The following is a 17311-nucleotide window of genomic DNA, read 5'->3' on the forward strand; positions in this document are numbered from 1 at the left end:
GTTTTTCTTCAAGATCAACTTCCCTTGGCTCCATATCCCCATTTTCAAGAAACACATCGTGTCTTGTTTCTACGAACTTAGTGATCCTATCTGGACAGTAAAAACGATATCCCTTTGATCTTTCTGGATACCCGATAAAGTGACAACTAACTGTCTTAGGATCTAGTTTTCCAATGTGTGGATTAAAGACTTTAGCTTCAGCTGCACAGCCCCACACACGTAAATACTTTAAAGAGGGTTTTCTCCCACTCCATAATTCATATGGTGTTTTTGGAACTGATTTACTGGGAACCCGATTAAGAATGTGTGTGGCTGTTTTAAGTGCCTCCATCCACAGTCCAACTGGTAAACTAGAATAGCTGAGCATACTTCGCACCATGTCCATAAGTGTGCGGTTGCGTCGCTCAGCTACCCCGTTTTGCTGAGGTTCACCAGGTGTAGAATATTGGGCTACTATGCCATTTTCTTGCAGGAATCTGGCAAAAGGACCAGGGATTTGCCCATATGTGGCATGCCTCCCATAATATTCTCCTCCGCGATCCGATCTCACTACTTTAATCTTCAGGTTGTGCTGATTTTCTACTTCAGCCTTAAATATCTTAAATTTATCGAGAGATTCAGATCGATCTTTAATGGGGTAGATATAGCCGTAACGGGAGAAATCATCAGTGAAGGTAATGAAAGAATCAAAACCGTCAACTGATGTCACAGGAAAAGGACCACATATGTCCGTGTGAATTAATTCTAATAATCCTGTGCTCCGAGTGGCCCCTTTCTTTATTTGCTTAACGTATTTTCCTTTAATGCAATCTATGCAGTGGTTAGAATCGGAGAAGTCTAAGGGTTGGAGAATCTCTTCCTTAATGAGACGCTCCATTCTCCCCCTCGAAATGTGGCCTAAACGACAATGCCACAGCTTCGAAAAAGTCTCATTAATTGTACTTCTCTTTCTTTTATGGCTTACATCATAGACATTCATCGTCACAGAGGATTCATTAAGAGGAAGCATATAAAGTTTGTCTTGTCGGATGGCAAGACCAATATCCTTTGAATTAAATTTAAGAATGCATTTATTGTCTCCGAAATTACAATGAAAACCATCATCATCTAACATCGAAACTGAAATGAGATTCCTCCTCATAGAAGGAACATAAACTACATTATTTAATCTAAGAGTGAAGCCACTATTAAGAACTAATGGAAAGGATCCGATAGCTTCAACTTGAGCTTCCTTCCCATTGGCCACTCTAAGACTTCGCTCCCCCTTTCTTAATGTTCTCGCGGTAAGGAATCCCTGTAAGGAGTTGGTAACGTGCACAGTGGCACCTGAGTCAATTCACCATGAATTAAGGGAAAAATCAGCATAAAGTGATTCATCAATGAATGTTATGAAATCATTACCCTTCTTTGCAAGCCACTTCAGGAAACCAACACAATCCTTTTGGTAGTGGTCCTTCTTGTGGCAGAAGTGGCATCCGTCATCTTTAGATTCTTGAGAGGCAGGAGCAGAAGGAGCAAATGCCTTGGGCGTCCTCTGTGCTGCCTTGTCGTGTTTAGCGACGAAATGCAACCTTTTCTTAGACTTGAAATCCCCTTGGAATTTTCTTTTATTCTTGGGGCTGCTTATTTGATTCACAAAATCTTTATTTTCAGCCCTCACCCTCTCTTCCTCTTGGACGCACATTGCGATCAAGTCGCTCATGCTCCACTTCTCTTTCTGAGTGTTGTAATTTATCTTAAAGGGAGTAAACTCAGGAGGGAGAGAGGTCATAATGAAGTGGACAAGGAAACCCTCAGAGATTTCCATATCCATGCCCTTGAGTTTGGCAGCCATATCTGTCATCATCATGATGTGTTCTCTTATGCCACCAGACCCATAATTATACTTAGTGTTGAGGAGCTTCTGAATCAGCGTACTGGCATAAACCTTGGAGGTGCCTTTAAATTGCTCCTCCACAGATGCCAAGTACGTCTTAGCTTTTTCTGAGTTTGGGATTGCTCCCCTTATAGCATCTGATATTGAGTTCCTCATTATCATAAGAGACATGCGGTTGGACCGCTCCCACTTCTCAGAAAGTGCATCATAAGTTTTCTTTAGTTCATCATAATTTTCCACGTCAACGGTGGGAGCTGTGGGAGCGTCAACCCTGAGTGCATAATCCAGGTCTAAAACACCAAGGACAACAGTCACCTTAGCTTTCCAAGCAGGAAAATTATTGCCCGTGAGTTGCTCTATGCCGTCAATAGTGGCGGCAATAGAGGAAGCGTTAAGAGCTGGAGAGAAGAATTGGGCCTGATTAGTAAATTTATCATGAGGAAATAATTTGCATGAAAATAACCCTACGTTGGTCTGATTAAAATCATGCAAAAAATAAAACTCCAATCCGCATCACCGTTGGGCAGAAAACGGAAAAGATATCCCATAATTACAGTCAACTTTGGTCAGAAAGTAATTATGAACCTATTGAATTGGTCGCAAAATTCTCCGGAAAAATCTTCCCGTTGGATCCAATTCAACCAGAGAATTAACAATAATATTTTATGCATTAATCATCATTAACTTTGGGCTATTTGCATCAGATATTCCAGTGCATAAATAGAAAAAATGTTAGAAATCACTGAAAATTCCAAATAAATGAAAAAGCCCAAAGATTTAAAGAAACCGGCCCAACAAGACCTCTCGGCCTGGCTTGGCCCAGAAAAACAGTGCGCGGCCCAATTGAGTTTTCGGGCGCGCACCGGCCTGGTCGAAAGCGCGGCCCAGCCAGGGGCGCGGCCCAGCCTGGGGCGCGGCCCAGTCACCGCGCCCGGCCTCGCGCACACGTCGGCCCGAATATCTCAGCCGTTCTTCGTGATCCGACGGCTGCCCGACGAAAACGCGTGATATAAAAAATGCCGTCGCCCGAAAACCCTAACCCTAATCCAGTTTCCTCTCTCTCCCGAAAATGTCGCCCGACGCGAGAGAAAAAACGGCGACTCGAGAGTTCGCCGGCGATAGAAGCCGCCGGACAAGAGAGAGAGAGAAACAGCGGCGACCACGGCCACCCGAAAGAGAAGAGGGCAAGGGAGGTGCCCCCGTCCCGGATGAACCGCGCGAGCGCAGGAAGGAGATCCCGCCGGAGGAGAACTCCGACGGCATGAACAGCGAAGGAGCCGTGAGTCTTCCCCCTCCTTTTTTTTTTTACTTCTATTGCTCTAGAATTTCCGAAAAAAGGGCTTAGGGTTCGGGATTGAGGGGAAATTTGGGGTTTAGGGTTCGGATTTTGGGGGGGAATTGGGGATTTCTTAGGATTTTGCTTAATCTCCCCGATTCCCCTCCTTCTAAGTGCTACCCGAGGTCCAAAAAGGGACCTAAGGTCCTAAATCCGAAACAATTAGCACATAAGAACACAAAAGTGCACAAAAACATCTCATCCGAGACTAATGCATGAATATGTAGGTCTAAGCCGATGCTAACTGGGACTAATACGCGTCAACTAAGCCTTAAACACAAGCAATTATTGACTAAACATGCTTAATGGACAAAACAGTACTAAAACTTGATCAAATTGGGCCTAATTAACATTAGCCGAACCTAATTCATCTTAAAAGGACATAATTTAAAGCTGATTGAAGTACACCGAGAACAAATAGGCCAGTTTGATCAAAAAAGACATCAACCGAACATGATCTAGTCTAATTAAGGTTTAAAAACGGTCTGATTAGGGCTAAAGATGGCTCTGATGCCATTGTTATGTCAAGCAAACCTTAATGAAGTGAAACATTAGCCCTACATCAAACACCCTAAGAGCGGAAGCGTGAGGTATTTACCTGAGTTCGGTGACGCCATCTGATGATGGTGAAGAGGTCGCTGGTGTGATGAAGAAACTTTGCCGATGTTGTCGATCACCAGCACGAGTTAGATGAAGAAGCGGCGGTCTTCACCTCGTCGACAGCACCCTAATGATTGGATTAGGGTTAAGATGTAAGGAGAGGCGGCTGACTTCGTGAGTTAGCTCGATGTCCTCCGAAACCCCTCCTATCTGTTATATATGCAGTGCTGCACGAGGTGGGACCGCAACCAAAAACGTTGGATGCACCCCCAATCACGGTGCATTTGAGAAACGGCTCCCATGCGTTTCGTTTGTTAGTTAGAAGACGTTAGGAGAGTGGAGCCGAGATCAAAACCAACACTAGAGAGCGATGCAGCAATCGAGATTATTTTGTAGTGAAGACAGATCTGCCAATAGATAAAACAGGAGCCAAAGCCTAAGCAATTGGGATTCCATCTTGCATTATGATCACCTTGCGTGATAGTAAATTGCCGCAGAGACAAGATATTAGCTGTATGTATCTGTACATTTGTATTTGTGAAGCTTTGGTTTTCTCGATAAGCAATTATGTTAGGCACTGGAATTTCATCTTCCCATCTAAACTTAACCATCATGGTATAGGTATGTCAAAACAAGAATCTAAGATAAGGTAGAATATACCGAGAGTGAGCTAGTTCGTTATTATAATAATATAAGTTGAATAGTTCCTCTGAATCTCCAAATCATTTTGTATCATAGATGAAGTAATATATATATATATATATATATCACCAGACAACCAGTTGTCCTATGAAACCAGATATTGTCTGAGATGAACACTTCAGGACCTAGAGCAAAAGACAGTCTATTAGGATTGAAAACTGAATATTGAACCATGAGATTCAATTTCTCCTGCATCAGTCAGTTTTGTATATTTTACAACCACGATTCCATGATTGAGAATGTCAGTTTGTTTTAAGCATGAGAGTGAAAGCAATATATAGGTGAGAATTGAAATCCTTTCTTAATTTCGTTCTGTGAAATTGATAACAAGAAAGAACTAGTTTTCTTACCTTGTTAGCATCATCATTTTCATTATAAACAAAATTAAGAGGTTACTTGTTAAAGAGCTGATACTTGTTACCTGTACTTGGTGTCATATACCACTTACTTGCTGGCCCATTTAATTTTATTTTTCCATTTAGTTTTACTTTACGGGTCCTTAGTTTGCATAATTGCATCTGAAACGGGGATTGTGCCCTCTGAGAAGAGTGTGTAGGGATGATAACGAGAAAATTAGAAGGCTTATGTTAGAGAGTAGCGTGTTACAAGGCTCTCAAAATATGCATTAACAAAATAACAGGATGGAAGAAGGCTCTGAAAATATATGCAACAACAGGATGGAAGCGCTGTCAGCATGCCTCACTTTCTAATTTCTGTATATCCTATCCGTGAGCTTTTGTTGCTCCAATATTCTGTTTCTCTGTTCTTCTTGCTAAACCTGTTATGAGTTAGATATTGTGCATTCTTATACTGATTATGTAAGTTCCTTATTAGTAAGTTTTTGTGCATTCTTTTGGCACAGTACATTTGATCATTTAAGTTCATCTCTTTGGACTTTCTTCACTCCTTTTGTGTGATTTCTTTTTCTAATGTATGCTTGGGCTTTATTATCCTGGCCAACTACATTTCAATTCATTTTATTTACATGACATTTTACAGCAATGGGAAACTGTTAGCCCATGTATTTATTTTTCTATGGACATCTATCTTTGGACTTTCTTCACTCCTTTTATGTGTGATTGTCACTTTGTTTTCTAGTAAACATATTCTCACATGCTTTTTGTTACATGTCACAGATAATGATGGCTTTGTGATCCCAAGCTTTAGTGTTGAAGAATCTGATCTCGGTGACTGGGAAGTTTCACGTGCTTCTGATCCTCAACCACCTCCAAAGGTCTCTTTCTAATTGCTGTTCTTCTGGGTCCCTTTATGAAAGCGAAATACCAGCACATCTTAATTTCCTTGTCCTGAATCAGGGCGAACTCACTGTAAAGTAACATGACACACTGTGACTCTGTTTTAGGAAACATACTTGTCCAATCATAGAAGGGAGAGAGTTGCGTTTCATAAGACCGCCAACTTATACTACAGAGCAGCAACAAAGCAAAAAATCTGGTTGTTTCACTTTGGTAGATAATCATTGTCTATGTATATGGATGCTATTTTTGCTACAGCCCACCAAGGACACAGAGAACATCTATCTTGGACCACATGTTGCACCACCATCTAGGGCAAAGAAGCCAGAGGATACTTCAGCTACAACTGGGTTCCATGATAAGAATAAGGTGAAGGAAACCGATAAAAAAGTGTTTGGAACTGGCCGGAACAAGAAAGGAGGCAACGCTAGAGACTTTCATCGTTAGAATGCTGCCAACCATGTCAATGACCCCTACAAAAGATCCACTTGACTTTCTCTCTAATGCAGCCCGTTCCCAGTGATTCCTATATCCTGCAACAGCTTGACTAAGTGAAAGTTTGTTGTTAGATTTCTCTTTGATCATTGGCCCAGTTATCATCCAACATATCCTGCTGCAGGTATTCCTAATCCATGGATATGTACTATCGGTTTGCTACTCTGGAACGAGACTTTTGCGTTGAATGGAAAGTTTGTATTCCTAAATCACCATTTCTTGTGGTTTCTGCCGTTTGATATGTTCTGGGCATGTTGAGGTTAACAAGGTGAAGATGAATAGAGCTCATTGTGACAAGTATAGTAGTTGAGGCATTGCTTTTGCAGATTTGCGTCCACTGCCTTGGTCGATGCCATGATTAATGTACTTGTTGGTGTCTGATCCTACCAGGACATTTGGGGTGCGTCATCACGTTTGTCATCATCGCATCTCAGTTGTTATTGTTGCCCTTTTCATTATCCTGATGGTTGTGTTGTGTTATGGCCCGCATGGTGCGTGAATCTGCTCTTGAGCTGTTGAGCGTCATCACAAAGGAATCAAAGCAATGACGTCCCCATTGGTCCTAAAGCTGTTTTAAGTTTGGTGGAATATTTGCTGTCTTTGCATCTTGTTTGGTGTGTGCGCAGTGCAGCCCAAGGTTTCTTTTACAGGTAAATAAAATTTACAGGAGGTCACCGGCTATCGGGTATATCGGATTTATCAAATCAAATTAAAAAAATTCAAAAAAAAATTTGGTATGAATTTGCTAGAAATTATCCTTAATCAATTAATCATCACAAATTGCATATAACAACAAAGAAATAAGACAATATCATAAATCCATAGCACATTAGATAGATTTATTACACCGAATATAGCAATGTCATCATAAATGCATAGTCCTATGACATGATTGTGCAAAAAAATGAACATAGTCCCAAATGTTATATATTTAAAGCACATATCACCAACAAAGTGTCAAATAAACAATTGCATTGCAAAATATCACCAACAAGGACATATCAGATATATTGGACAAAAATTTGAAAAGAAGATAATCAAATTTAAAATTTGATATAAAACAGACAAACACCATATGTACATAAGATGTGAGCTAGCCTAATTGTAATCAAAACATGTGGTCTCGAGTTCAAAATTCATCCCTAGGATTTTCTACCGTTTAACTGTGGGACCCATATGTCAGGATGCAAATCCTCAAAGAAAATACGTGCAAAGCAGGACTCCGACTCTAGACCAAGCATATGGGAAAATGTGATGTGCCATTGCACTACAAGGTGTCAAGGTTGTTTCTTCTTTACCTGCTTGATTCATTTTATATGTTCCGAGGACTTGCTGCTTTGATCTGCAAAGCATCAACTTCCATTTATCTGTACTAAGTTGAGCAACCAAAAGTGCTATTGCGAATACTCTAGCATTGTAACTTACTGGAACGCCACACCATAAGAATTCAAAACAGCATTGCACTTTGAGTTGGATTAATACAAATTAGAGTTTACCATCAGCTAGTTTAAAGAGGTGACAGTGAGTCAAATGGAGGTAAATGAGCATGAGGTCTCGTATCGAGGTAACTGAACATTCATGACTAATCATTCCTGAGGTTCTAACAACAAGCCCTTGCACTTTTGCTTGTCTAGATATATAGTCAATTATGTGCTGAGGGGTATTGATTCATGAATAATTGTAGTGGTCAAGGTTCCAATCCTAAATTGAGGGGCTGAATATTAAATCCTGTAAATTTGTGTGCCCACATTTTATATCCAGAAACTGACTTTTTGATATTTTAGCTAAAAACAGTCTGAGAATTTCAGATAAATAAAGGCACGCCATTTTCAGTTAGCATTCCGGAAGGAACTAGCTGACTTCACTGATTTCTAATTTGAATGATATTTTTTTTATAAACTTGAAAACAGAAAATGCTTCAGTTAAAAATTTCCAAGACTTGACAGAGTGTTAAACTTTACGCATCAAAGTTCTAGGAAGGCCGGGAATCTTAATCTAAATTTGCAGGGTTATCCAATTGTATTGGTCCCAGATGCAAAGCTGTCAAGATTCTTTTCTAACATTAGTATACAAAAACAGATTCAGGATGTCAGAGCTTCAGCCAATGGTGGAGTCCTCCGGTGTACTAGACTCCGTACTGCTGTGACGAAGCCGCATCTGTGTGGGCTACCAGCTCCAGCTGGAGCGCTCCCTGCAACTCTACAAGCCGTTGCAGTCTCATTTCCTGCTGGCTAGGCTCTTCCGAAGACTATGACAGAGTAGGCTTCCTCGTAATTGGCACTTGCCATGCGTGTCAGCCTCATTTCCTGATTTTTAGATACACTCTGTGGTCCTAAATATTTATAGCTTTTAATTTTTTATGATTTTCGATCTAATTTTAATCATAATTTTTTATTAGAATAGATTTATAATATCTAATAAAAAATATAATATTGTAAAAGTATTTTTCAAGATAAATATACACATGTGATTTTTATATTTTTGAAACTAAATATTTTGGATGCTATTGACAATAAAAAATTAAAAAGTTTGATTGGATATTGATCAAAGAGACAGATAGTTATGACCAGAGGGAGTAACAAGTAGGATAGAATGGCGCTAAAATGATATTTGGCGTTGTGCCATTAACTAGGTGTCGTGATCTTTGACGTCGTGCTATGATATGTCGCTGAGTGCTTTTAGCGCACAACTTACATGCCATAAAATGGCATCAAATTATATGGCTCCTACGGACTAGAGAGTTAGGAGAGGCATGCATTGCCGCATCGATCTGTGGCTGACGTGTGGCTGGTAGCAGACAACGTGAAAAACCCTAACTAAAGGCTAAAAAAGGGAGCCAACCAGATGAGATGCAAGAGCTAAAGGCCTAAAATTATTGAATGTATATCTCCTTGTCCCAAGGTAGGACCGCCCCAAACAGGAGCTCGATCTTCCTTATCTATTTCTTTTGAATTCTCAGTAGTAGTCTTTGCTGCCTCCCCATTAGTATGATCTTTGTAGTCTCCTCATTAGTATGATCTTTGCAATACACCAAACTTATTAAATTCTAAAACTTTACAACCTTGTGTATGTAGCTATCGGCTTTGTTGTTTTTCAGGTAGAGGTGGTATCAAATTAAAACTATTACAGAATAGTAAAGCTAAGGCATGAAAAAGTAAGAGCATAGTATTATGCTATTACATAATTTTACTGTTTGTTTGGTGGATGTTACTGTTAGAACTGCTGGGGTATAGAGGAGGATCTCATCAAATGCCTTGCTCCAACTTACAGAAGTGATTTTTCTTTACCTGGAGCACTACTGTGGTCAAAAGGACTATTGCAAGTTTGAGAACCGGATCACACCTCTTTTTGACCAGATTCTTATGGAACAATCTAATGAGCTAAACATTCCTATTGGGTCTTTAAGCTATGCATTTTTCTTCTAGTTGAAACAAAGGTAGGAGGCAAAAATTATTTTAAATTTATGTCTCATGCAATACGCATGCGCTTATGATGCAAATATTATCTACAAAATCCGGGGATTGCAGAAGACGCGTGAATCCGAGTTGAAAGAATAAATTAGAGCAGACACTACTGAAAAAAGAATATCGGTGATAGATGATAATCTTCATGAGTGACGTGTTCATGAAGACATCTTGAACGCGTCACTCATGAGTCATTATAACTGTGATTCGTCATTAACATGTTTCTTCCATATGCTGGGGGAAAGATATAAGTGACTAGTAACCTTGTAACCCATCACTTATGTATTCCATCACTTATATGTAGGTTGCTTTGTAGGTTTATCTTGTTTACTGGCTGCATCCTAGAACATTGTTAGGATTTGTCAGCTGTCTTCTTCTTGCAAATAACAACAATGTATCAAAATTCATATCGACAAACACACATATATAAAAACCCACTTCATCACATAATCACAATGTTACAAAGTTTCAAACAATTTATCACAGAATCGCAGAGGTTACAAAGTTCTAATCAATTGATATTACATAAGACCTTACAACATAGAATTTCTATAGTGTAACTTGCTGTGTGGGTTGATGATTTCAGGCATCATAAACTCGACGATCTGTTGTTGAATCCCCAGGAGTGCACCGTTGTCAAAAAAATAAGTCTGATAATTCTGCATAATTTGATGCGTAACCAATATCATGTTATCATGGATTTAAATTAACTACTAAAATTAGTTATGAATAATCTCGTATTGAACTTACATCAAGGGATTTGATATCTTTTGCTTGGATCATGAAGAACATGTAGTACGCAACATAGAATCCGCAGGTATTCCCCGGTGGTTGTTGGTAGCACTACGGGAAAGAAAATTTACGTTTAGATCAAAAGGAAAAAAAAGCAGTAACCGGGAGCATTTGGTAATCTGTTTGGTAGTATTTATCGTGAACTCGGTTTTGTATGTCAGTCTATAGCCGTCTTTCGCATTGTAGTTAGGATAGACTCAAATGTACTTGTCAAAAGTCCTGCATAAGAAGGGATCGATTAGGGAACATTTGAATGTTAGAAAAGTTAAATATGTAAACTAAGTTAGACAGAATTTATGCATCGATGAGTCCTTTTATAACGCTATAATCACGCTCTCCAGGTTTGCCTTTTGATCATACTAGTCTTGATGAGTCGAGGTTCCACACCAAGTTCCACTTTAGGAAAATGACCATTAACATCCAATGGCCATCGGTGTTGTGGGCGCCAACGGGTAGTCTATTTTGGAATAATATTGCATTGCCTTGGCCACATAGTCAACAGTGTAGTCACCATGCGTTTCAATGATCAAGATTGAAATAGCCTTAGGGATCGAGAAATCTGATGGGCTTCTTCTTCTTCTTTGTTTCTTTGATCAAGTGTCTACAGATAAGAATATAGTTAGATTTAAAAATTAGTGGTATTAATGAATGTCCAATTTTAAGGGACTTACAATGTGAAGATCCGTAATAACGATATGTCCATGTCATCAAGGTTGAAGAGGTCATATAAGCTATTGAAACACATAAGGAAGTAGCCGTCCTCTGTTAAGAAGTGACATCACTTATACTGTATAACTATGAATTGAGCCTTAGTATCTCTACAAGTCTGCATATAGTAATTATGCAGATTGACACATGCTTGTCTTGCCCTTGTTAGGTCATCTACCGTCAACAAGTGCTTCCCATATTAGAATTTCGTGTGGGCACTAGTCCACGCTTTTCCAATATCCATGGACTTCTTTGTCGATACAATGACATTCGATTTCTTCGGTAGGTGCTTCTTAGAGCCTTTCTTCCTGACTCCCTTTTCCTTCTTCTTTGGGCTCTTTGGGGGAGACATAATTAGAGCTGGAAGCGAGGCTACCAGTAGCGAGGAGAAGGCAGTGAAGTCGGTTTTTCTGATGGAGGAGAAGGCAGTGAAGCTGCCTTCTCTGGAAGTTAGGGGTGCAGCGACAGTGCACTTGAAGCTCGTCCAGATCGAGATGCACTGAAAACCACGATGTTGCCTCTCTTCCACTAGATCTTTTGACAAAGAGCTCCACCCAGAATTGTGATTTCATCATGGGGGGGGGGGGGGCTCCAACACGTGATGGGTAGCTTTGCTATGTACCATGTCCACCATAACCACGACATAGCCAGCACGTATTGAGACCGTATGTAAGATATGAACATCTGGAAGCACCTGTCTCCTTACAACCTTGATGTGATACCCACCAGGCCTGATTACAAGGCTACAAGACGTGGACCCTTCTAGTAGATCAATTGTATCCGGCTTAGTCACGACAACTACTGGTTGATCAACTTCCTTGGAGGTGCATCTACTCTTTCGTGCAGTTCTGAGGCTAGCTTCAGCTGCAAGCGTTTGCACGATGTTTGGAAACTTTCTGGATGATGTCCTCTGTCAATGCATCCACATCCACTGCACCTAACCTCTTCCTCTTCTTGTACATTCTAAGGTCTTCGAAAAAGCCGTATTTCCAGCCCTGGGAACTGGATACACCTTACACTCGACCTGGGTGCTCTGGGTTTCCTAGCACCGCTGAGAAAACATCATGTTTCCTAACCCTGGTGAAAGAACCTTGACTAGCTTTGACTGACTTTTCTTTTACTTTTTCTGCAATTGACTGGGTTTCACTATTTTTAAATGTGATTTCTCCGCTTTCGAATAGCTCACCCCTTGCATGCAAATATGACCGTCATTATCTCGGGAATTGCAATAAAAGATTCTCGCGACATTCTTTGGCTAACTTATCATCCTCTGCCTGCCATTTCTCCCTTTTCCCCCATGTACCCGGTTGCGCCGGTCCTATGGTTGTGCTTATTCCTAACCCAAAGCTACTTCTTCTCCTGACTTTCCTTTTTGAACTGCTCTAAGTCTTCATCTGAACATAAGCTTTCCAATTTTCCTCTTTCAAGTGCTTGTAGCTCTCGAAGAGCTCCACCCCTTTAGCCAAATACCGATTAACAAGCTTGCTCTTAAAGCTTTGGTGAAGTTTCGTCATCGCTTTCATTGCTGCTTTGATCATGGCATTCATTTGATGCTCACTCATGTTTCAGGGTACTCCAAGTACTCCTTGATGACATTATCGAACAATTCCTTCTTCGCTTCATCACTAAGGTCATCGAACCTGGTCGTTATTGGCACCCTCTCCGAGCAATGAGCCATGTGACCCTTTGGAATCTATTCAAGGCCTTTTCATTCGTAGATAGCCTGTTCGCATCAATTCTGATGATGGTAACCTTATCTGTCGGCCACTGTGTTTGTGTCCTTGACTTTCGAGCTTGTGCGCCACTACCAGCTGTCTGACTTGATGACTGCACTTCCTCATGAGGGTCAGAGGATGTTGTAGAAGATGTGTTGGGAGCAGAAGGTTGTGGCGCATATGGTCGACGTGAAGATCTTTGCACCCTCTAGAGAGAAAATAAGGGGAGTTGACATAAATAAAAAATATTCCTCCATTTAAGAAGTATAAAATACATTGACTCATCTTAATACCTCTTCGGTGGGATCATATTTGGGGCTACTTTCCTGACATCGGCTCTCCCGCTCGCATAGAACAGGGCTCCGGCTATGCCACGAGCGCTCGCTTTCGCTGCTATCAGAGGAGGACGACGGGTGCAGGCTTGGGCTCCTATCTTGTGCTGGGGCGCCCTCTAGTGTGAGCATCCTCTGTGCTTGTAGTTTCTGAGGGCTGTTGTCCTCTTCTGCCCCATGGTACTTAATCGATCATTAGATTATTGTTTGCCTAGAAAAAATTGAGAATTCATAAACAATCTAGCTAAATGGATTCAATTTGTATTGACTGACATTGAGTAGCCAATTAAACTGCCAACATCTCTGTCCTAATTGAGAGGAATCAATTTTTAGGATATGATGTAAATAGAATCATATTTCTTCCCAAATTAACCAATCTAATCATAGTTTGGGCTACAAGATTGATCCATATTAACCTAAATAGAATCATATTTCTAACCTAAATTCTAACCTAAATTGGTGCACCTTGTTAAAAAGATAGGTTAAGTAATTAACAAGTGAAAAGTATCTATGCAAATATTTTGTTTATGCACTTAAAGAATATATTATTCCCTCCATTCTTGCATATATGTTAATAAAACTATATTTATAAAGCATGGATTATGGTACATAAAGCGATAATATGAGCATGGATGTCATCTCACATAAAAATATATAAAAGTATAACTGAATGTGCTTGTTACACATGACCTTGGAAAGGATTGATAGCAAAGCATAATAAGTAGTTTCTGACTTCATGTATACATCAAGAACTGAGCAGTAGGAATATTTCTTGTATAAATGTGCTCTTAGAAAATGTATAACAATTGGCCTCAGGACTATGATAGTCCTGCTCCCTAATTATCCTATCAAATACATCATAGGCTGGGCAATGTTTCTAAGCTCTCAACTAGTAAATAGAACCTAGATAGAGTTCTCAAAATTTAAAGCCTCATCGAAGACAGTGCTGTTGTGCCAAGCAAAGCATACAAACTTAGAATAGAAGAGGCAAGTCACTACCAAGATAAAGATAAAAATGAACAGCAAATTGCAAGATGATAGTAATTGCAATTTGGATTAGCAATGTATCTAGCACACTCTAGACTCACAGCAGCACTAATCAATGGATCAAAAAGCAGGCAACACACTAGAGATCCAATCCATTAAGTGTTTCTTGGTGTACAGGAATAGAACCGAGAATCACACCAATTAGCCTCCAGGTGCTATCAATTTCAACCAAACAACTAGAGAAGCCACATGCCTAAGCTAGTGTACTCAGAGAACATGTGTCACACCCGATTTTAAGATAAAAACCAGATGTAAACTATATGTATGCCAGGATCAGTTTATTCATACATATAGCGACTTCATTAGTGCATAACAGACACAGTGTTTCTTATTACAATGCTAATTATTACAAAATGACCACACACGGTTCTTAAGAAAGAATACACCACAGCGGAAAAAGAACGGCGCAGCTCCAAGCCAACAGGCAGCTGACCGGGAGTTCCACAAGCCTAGAACTCGACATCATCTTCAGGGAAGTTGTCCTCAGGGAATTCTTCAAAAGTTTCACCTTCTGAAATAGCAAGCGTGAGTATTTTCAATACTCAACAAGTGGGGGAAAATTTAATTTGATATGGTGGCTTAAATCAAGGTTTCCTACTCTCTAGGGTTTCATTTGCATAAAAACTGATTTTAGTCCTGAACTATGGAAAAGCAAATTTTATTTTAAACAGGAAAAGATGTATCCAAGATTTTCTTTAACCTCCGAGAATTCAACCCAATTCTCAAACCAAGAACAACAACCACCCGACTAATCATGTGAGGGTCCATGCTGCTCATAACCGTGAGCACCGCTGAATATTTAGTTTGACACTCTGCAGAGTTTGTACACTTTACCCATGAGTCGTGATCTTCTCTGTTGCCGGTACCTGCTGGTACCTTACACACTTCCGGGGTGTGCGCCAAGAGATCACTACGAGGCTTTTCCAAAGAGTCTCCCATTATGCACTTGCCCACTGAGGTTTCACCGCCGTACATAAGTGGAGTAACTCTCCACCCCAGAAGCCCCCTCTTGTGCCGGGTAGAATCGGGAAGCAACCCTTCCTTATCTACTCATCCAATTGGCTCATACAACACTGGGAGAACATCTAATTACTAGGTCAAGCCGTACCATATTGGTCTCGTGGTTGTTCTGTTTGCCATGGATGGTCGCTCCACGAACCGGTCCTTAAAATGGTCTGGGCAAGACCGCCAATAACCCCATAAGGGTAGATTACCAAACATTTTCAAACAACCAACCATGCTGGGAAAAGTAGCCCTTTCTTGCCCAAATCCCAATTATCTTTGTTGTTAACTCCCTTAACAACATCAGTTTTCATGATATTCTTCCTATATCAACTTTTAGTTCATAACTCATGATTCATCACCTACACGCTACATGCGCATCTAAAGCATGACTAAGCATAAACATGATGATATTTTAAGGATAAAACATCTACAACTAACACTAGTATTTGCTATACTACCCATTTTGTAAAAGAGCATGCATATTGGATAAAGACTATTTTTATATAAAACTGGGTTTGCAACATGGTCAAGACACTTGCCTTCGTCGAAGTGATGCACAAGTCCTTCAAAATCTTTCTCTTGAAAGTTTCCGAACTCCTGGACTGAATCGTCTACACGAGCACACAATCAAACATAAGAACAGTACACCAAACAGATCTAAAACTAGGGAAAAACCCTATAAACAGAATCTACATGTCGCTACGAGAATATGAGCGCAAAGATCGTCTAAAACGGAGCTATGAGCGAAAAGTTATGAGCGTTTGAAGTTCCAGGGGTGTTTCTGCAAATTTTCCTTATTATCAGAGAAAATCTGAATTGTTTTTAGACTGGAAAATTGGATTTATGACATCATAAAGCGAAACAGTTTTATTTCTTAAAAGAAAAAACGTGGAAAAGGTTCACGGGGCTTGTGGACCACGGAGGACACACCGGTCCTCCGGTCCATGGTGGACCGAGGGGTCTACATACTCGGTTAGTCTAATTTGGCCATTGGTTGGAGATCCGACGGCTGAGATTTAAAAGGGGCGGTGCCGGCAGCTTTCAACGGAGGGGGTGACGGTCGGCAGCGGTAGGGGCGGCGGTGAGCTCGCCGGCGATGCGCCAAACGGTGCATCCGGCCACGGAGCTCAACGATGAGCGGCGCAAAATAGAAAGGGGGAGAAAGGGAGTCTCACCACGGGTTCGACGACTACAGAGGAGCATCGGAGACGGCTGGCGACGGTGAAGGAGGGCTTAAACCCGAGAGCAAATCGAGGGGAAAAAGGATGGTTCGGGTGGGGAATGAAGCAACGATGCTGAAGGAGGGGCTTAAATAGCCGAGAGGGGGAGGGAGGTGGCCGAATTCGAGAAGATTGGCCGGCGGCGCCAATTTTAATCCAAGCTTCGGTTTCCATGCAAGTGAGAGGGGAATCAAGGAGAAAACAGTTGGACTGGGGGTAAAAGAGAGAGGGGAACACAGCCATGAACTTTGATTGCCGAATCAATGCGCGGGGAGGCGGTGAATTGAAGCGGCGGCAGGATTTGGGAGCTCGGGAGTCCGGCGGCGGGAGGAGGGAGAAGAGGAGCCGATCGGGCGGCGGCTCGGCTCGAGCTCAGCGGGACCCACGCGGCAGCGAGAGCGGGGGCGACAGCCGGTTGGAGAGGTCGGCTCGGGCGGCGCTCGGTCGATTTGGGCTGGCGCTGAGAGAAGGTCGGCTCACGCGGGAGGGGAAGGAAGGGAGGGGAGGAAGGGAAACTGGGCCGGAAGAAAGAATTCGGCCCAAGCGCAATTTCTTAATTTCCAAAACCTTTTTCCATTTGAATTTCAACATATTTCAAAATGAGGTATTAAAGCGGTGAAACCTAGCGAAATTTGCAAACTTTTTCCACCCAATAAAACCTTATTGCATCTACAACGGCATGAATGCAATTAAACGATTTTCTAGGCCAAGTTAAATTTAGAAATTAATTTCCTATTGAGCTAAGTTGCCATACCTGATTAAT

General features: G+C 41.1%; 1 protein-coding gene across 1 annotated transcript; it reads right to left on the minus strand.

Moving 5' to 3' along the window:
• Window positions 1–1010: 1010 nt before the first annotated feature.
• LOC133911042 (uncharacterized) lies at window positions 1011–2108 on the minus strand. The gene is made up of 2 exons (XM_062353267.1): window positions 1402–2108; window positions 1011–1294 (listed from the first exon to the last, which is right to left on the minus strand). Exons 1-2 carry the CDS (start codon window positions 2045–2047, stop codon window positions 1248–1250), a joined length of 693 nt encoding a protein of 230 aa, XP_062209251.1. The 5' UTR covers window positions 2048–2108; the 3' UTR covers window positions 1011–1247.
• Between the last annotated feature and the right edge of the window lie 15203 nt (window positions 2109–17311).

This window comes from Phragmites australis, chromosome 3, assembly GCF_958298935.1.
Source record: "Phragmites australis chromosome 3, lpPhrAust1.1, whole genome shotgun sequence".
Lineage (NCBI taxonomy): Eukaryota > Viridiplantae > Streptophyta > Magnoliopsida > Poales > Poaceae > Phragmites > Phragmites australis.

Excerpts from the sequence above, each read along its gene's own strand:
- LOC133911042 (XM_062353267.1), bottom strand. The coding sequence starts at position 2,047 with ATGTCTCTTATGATAATGAGGAACTCAATATCAGATGCTATAAGGGGA. Across the intron at positions 1,295-1,401 it reads GAAGTGGCTTGCAAAGAAGG|GGATTCCTTACCGCGAGAAC; the intron begins GTAATGATTTCA and ends AACTCCTTACAG.